The 5,039-nt window shown below is 44.8% G+C and overlaps 1 protein-coding gene across 1 annotated transcript in view; it reads right to left on the reverse strand.

Annotated features, from left to right (window-relative positions):
- Nucleotides 1-4,103, reverse strand: part of HADHB (hydroxyacyl-CoA dehydrogenase/3-ketoacyl-CoA thiolase/enoyl-CoA hydratase (trifunctional protein), beta subunit) — a 14,241-nt gene extending 10,138 nt beyond the window's left edge. Inside the window, exons 1-5 of the mRNA XM_010284319.1 lie at nucleotides 4,033-4,103; nucleotides 3,639-3,680; nucleotides 1,935-2,034; nucleotides 1,268-1,312; nucleotides 477-489 (exon numbers count right to left, since the gene is read on the reverse strand). Of these exons, the coding sequence (XP_010282621.1) occupies nucleotides 477-489; nucleotides 1,268-1,312; nucleotides 1,935-2,034; nucleotides 3,639-3,680; nucleotides 4,033-4,099 (267 nt within the window). The 5' untranslated portion in view covers nucleotides 4,100-4,103. The remainder of the gene's footprint in view (nucleotides 1-476; nucleotides 490-1,267; nucleotides 1,313-1,934; nucleotides 2,035-3,638; nucleotides 3,681-4,032) is intronic.
- Nucleotides 4,104-5,039: the final 936 nt, after the last annotated feature.

The raw sequence follows: 5,039 nt of genomic DNA on the forward strand, positions 1-5,039 counted from the left end.
AGAAGATCAAAACAAACAGAATTTGCACCATGTAAGCAATAACCTTGTGACAGTCCTCAAACATCCTCTTTCTACCAGCTTGGCTGGAGAACAAGGCACCAATGGAGCCACACCTTCCGCTCCTAGTTCAGAAGAAATCTTGTGTGCATTCACGTACTTAATGAAAAGTGTCATTGACTATGGGCTGCAAATAATCATGGCGATAATACCACTATAAATGATTACATAATTTCATGGAAGCAACTACTCGACATCCCCACACACACCTCACCCCTCGAAACAGTTGTTAGTCTCTTCCCCAGTTTGGAGTATTCTGACATCAAAATTAAAGGAAGAGGCCTTAAGAGATAACAAAGCCAATTACCTTCAGTGTAGGAACGTGTAAAACTTTGTTAAAGACACACAGAACACCAGCACTGTGTTTTGACAGTTCATTAGAAAACAACAGGCCACCAGAGCAAATCCCATTGCAGGCAGTGATTAAGGCCACTGGGGTTCAAATGTAGTTTCATGCACTACAAAGCACAAAATAAAAATGAAACTAAAGGTACCTCAATCCAGAACTTCTCTTCTGCAGCACACTAAAACCCCCTCCCCGTCCAGGACACAGCCCTCACGCACCACTAACACACCGCCTGACAACCAAATTAGCCTGTTTCGGCTAAACATGGTATTCAGATTTGGCATGACTGTACTCAACCTCACAACCTTTCCTCGAGCCTTGAAATCTCCTTTCCCCCCCAGTAAAGCCTCTCTTTTCAACAGCACTTTGCCCTGCTTCTCAGCAAAGCAAACACACTGCTAATGACCTCCAGCTTTTGTCAAATCACCGCAGAACAGAAGGGACAGGCAAGATGACAGAATTAGCTTGCTATTCTTGTTGCCACGTAGTTTTCTCTGTATTGCCCAGATCGTTTTTCCCCATGAATTGTAAGCACACCTCACCGGTAGCTACCATGTCTGTATTTAGAAAACTACAGTCAGTAGTTTTGATTAAACTAAAATTTGTTTTAACCAAATATCAGTTTTTGTTGACTAAAATTTGTCAAGCAGTACAAGTATGCCACCTCTTTGTAACAAGCCCATTGTAAATCCAACTGCTAAAGCCACCTACTAAGGTGGTGGCAGACCATGAAAAATGAAGCACCTGGATCGTATCGTTCAGAGACAAAGCTAGAGCCTTGGCTTTCAAATCTGTTGAAGCCACCATACCAACACTCAGCAGTTCAACGAGTTTTCTGGGCCCTTTAGTATTCAGTTTACTTACTGCAGTGCTGCTCTTGCTAAGTCATGTGGCATGAGATCCGCATACCTGGAAGTTAAAGAAGAGAGGCAGAATCTTAGGAGTGTCAGAAACCAATACAGATGTCCACTTCACTGCTGTAAGAACACATCGGCAACAAAGAACTGGTGACATACCAGAAATGCTCCGCTGCATTTATCAGCAAACATTTCATACCCCAGGCTGTGAAGACTATCTGTGTATAGGTCAGCACACAACCCTTGTACTGAAAACACTGAAAAGCAGCAGTTACAGAATAAAAAAATGCCCTACCCATGCTGAGTTAGCTCTGGTCCTAAATCAGCTGTGAATTTGGTGCTAGCAAGAGGAGTCTACAGCAGATTCTCTGCACCTGTCCTGCTAGTTTGTGAAACTCTTTGCTTTATCTGCTATAGATTCACCAACAGCTTCCTCTAGATGAGCAGCATAAATCCTCATTCTTCCCAGAATTCATATACACGGGCAATCTTCTTCAAACCACGTTTTTTCATTAGGTAAGCTGGAGTAACTGTAGCAGTCTAACTCCTGGCCATTTCAGTACTTTTAGGCATCAGAATAGCTACATTAAGAGGAACAAGTAAGACAACTTTCTGTTCACAGAAAGATTCTAGTAACCAAGTCAGCATGTATTTTTTTGTTATTTTATACTTACGAGGTGCCAGACTGCAAAAATGGAATACGGACGCCCTCTACCACAACAATATTCTTCACACCACTTTTGGCTAAGGTCTTCTTACTCTTAGGCTGGACTGCTAAGAGAGGAGTGACTATTAACAAAAATACCAGCAAGCTTAAAGTAAAATTCTGTTAAAAGTGCTAGAAAACTAAAAAAAAATTGTTCTGTTTTGGAGCCTAAGTCAAAAGCAGAGTAGGTAGGACACCTGGACTGTAATCTTGTCTCTGTTTGGTTAATTATGTGATCTGTGAAAAATGTACTTCCCCCATTAGCAGAGATTCATCTACAGCTCCACTGAGGTGACAGCACAGCTGAGAATAAAGCCACATAATTCCCAGTCCCTGCTACCACTGACAAGAACGCTGAAGGAAGAGACACCTCTACAACTGCTGCACAGCTTAGAATATGAATGAGGCAGAGCAAATTCAAAGCCTGAGGAAGATCTCATACGGTCTCTCACTTGGGGAGCAGCAAGGACTGCAAACAGCAACCCACCTTCCACCCAACTGCCGATGTATGTGCTCTTACTGCGCAGTAAAGGTGAGACAATTCAGGGTCAATCAAAACACAGTTCAAGAAGCCAGGTAACTTGCACTCCCACAGGAAAGCAGCAGCAAAAAGAGTGCGTATCATAGAATCACAGAATGGTTTGGGTTGGAAGAGACCTTAAAGATCATCTAGTTCCAACCCCCCTACCATGGGCAGGGACACCTTCCACCACAGCAGGTTGCTCAAAGCCGTGTCCAACCTGGCGTATAGTTACTGTTGGTGATTTGCTACTTCTCTGTAAGATGTCAGAGCATCTCAGGTTCAAGACAAAGCATGTCACAATACAGTGTCATTCAACAGGCTGCTGTCAGAGCTCTTCTGGAGTGATGAGAATTTCCTAATGCAATCAGGCCAGCAAATCTTAACGAGCATATGCAGCAGCACAGGGCAGCTTCCTTTACAAGCCAGAAAAGGACAAAGACTCATAAAAGCAGATTAAATCTAGCTAAATACTGTGCTCAAGCAAGTTGCAGGATCAAACTCCAGCACTGTTTTTGGGTTATACAAGGTGCTCTGCGCAAAGCCAATGAGACAAGGGGGAGCTGCTGTCTAGGCCAGTTTCCAAAACCCAGGCAGCTCAGAGCATTATAGTCACCTGAGCAACTCCCCCCAACAAATCCCAGAACACCAGATCACCCCAACTGCTCAGTAAGGGCCACAGCTAAAAACCCATGTAACTGCACAGGCTCAGCAGCTCCACCAAGACCTGAGCCTCTTACTGGTGTCACTGGACTTGAGCTAATTCCACAAGCTTCTCCTTGTCAGGGACAATCCCCTCCCCTCTGGGCAAGTGATCTGGTTATGCTCGGACAGATTATAAACCCCGAGCTCAGCCTCTCTGTTTAGATTCTAGAAATAGCAATCTATCAGGTGACGATGGAGCACACGTGAGCTCTGGATTGGGCATAGCTGCTGGGAGCGAGGGGCATGCAGAGGTTGAAAGGACTCTGCTGCAAACAGTGGTTTGCCCGTAGTTTTACTTGTTCGCAACTTCCGAGGGGCACTCGAAAACTAAAGCTGTCTGCACTGCGTTTCTGAGATTTCTGTCCAATGAGACTCTGGAAAAGGGAGGCAGCTTCAAAAATGGTCTTCAATAGCACAGACCCACTGAGATTCCTGTTTTTACTTTACCTGCGGCTTGTAACTGCGAAGAGCAGCTGAGCGATCGAGCAACTAAAAAACATGAAACAAAAAAAATACAGTCTGTCAAACCTAAAATGTTAAAAACACTTTGAATGACACAGTTCATATTACACGTTAACATGAGATTCCTCCCACATCTGATGTAGGAAGGGACAAATATGGCAACAGTGGAATTAGTTATTTAAAAGAAATCATTGTCATCTTTTTTAAGATGAGTTTGGAGTTTGGAATGGATGCTTGTGTCTGAATCTGTTCCATTGTCATCTTTTTTAAGATGACAATGGAACAGATTCAGACACAAGCATCCATTCCAAACTCAACACTTAAAACAGAACTTCAGGACCTACCAATTCAAGATTTTAATAAATGTAAAGATACTTACAGACCCTGGCAGCCCATGCTGAGGAAGCAGGGATGTTTCTGATGGCATGGGTCAGCATGGAACTCATTTTGATATCTAGGGAGGTGCAGAAAGACTGATATTAGTCCAATCTGGTCTATTCAGAACAATTTCAAGGTAAGTGGTCTACCTGCTTCACACAGAGCCAAAAAAAGCGAAGAAACAGAAGACGCTCCAAGAGCAACAGCACAGAGAATTACTTCCTATGACACTTTTTGAACAGCATCTAACACACGAGGAGTCTGGCTTATGATTGTGGCCTACGAACGTTCCTGTAAATGAATACTTATCTCCCCAGTGACCCAGCGCTGTACTAACAGCAGCCAGCGCAGTTTTCAATTCCCCTCCCAACAACTCTTCCACCACTTCCCCACTGGAAAATTGTCCCAGCGCCCAGACAATCTTGCTGCCAGCGTGACTCTCCTGATGCATTCTCCTTGGCACAATTTCATGCCACTACCCCCCGTTTTAACTGTTGATGCTGACCTGAGTAACTTCCCTTGCGTAACCTTGTGGGCAGAACAAGACGGCATCCACTAGCCCAAAAACCTCCTCTGTAGCTTTCCATAAGCTCATTTGAAAACAGGGTTTCCCTAATCCCTACAAGCAAATCCTCATCTGCAGTTTTTATTGCCCTGGCTAAAACAAAGGGTCCCAGCAGCTCCAGCTCTTTGGCTGCTTCGCAGCAGCGTTCACCTCACCCTGTCACGCTTTTAGCGTTCAGAGTAACAGCACTTTCTCTCCCAAATACACACACTTTCTTTAGACGGTTAGAGAAACACCTGCAGTCCCAAGCCCAGCCCGCTCAGGTACTGCGGCTCTCTACAGCTTCTCAAAACTCAGCACAAGGTGCCAGCCACTCCCTTCCCCGTTTACATCTCGCACCCCACAGCTCCGCATCTGTGACATGCCATGCAGCATTCCTCATTCACCGGCCCGTTCCGGCTATGCCGGCATCCCACAAACCAAATCCAGGGTCCTCACGTCGG

Source organism: Phaethon lepturus, unplaced genomic scaffold (assembly GCF_000687285.1).
Source record: "Phaethon lepturus isolate BGI_N335 unplaced genomic scaffold, ASM68728v1 scaffold45103, whole genome shotgun sequence".
In the NCBI taxonomy this organism is placed as follows: domain Eukaryota; kingdom Metazoa; phylum Chordata; class Aves; order Phaethontiformes; family Phaethontidae; genus Phaethon; species Phaethon lepturus.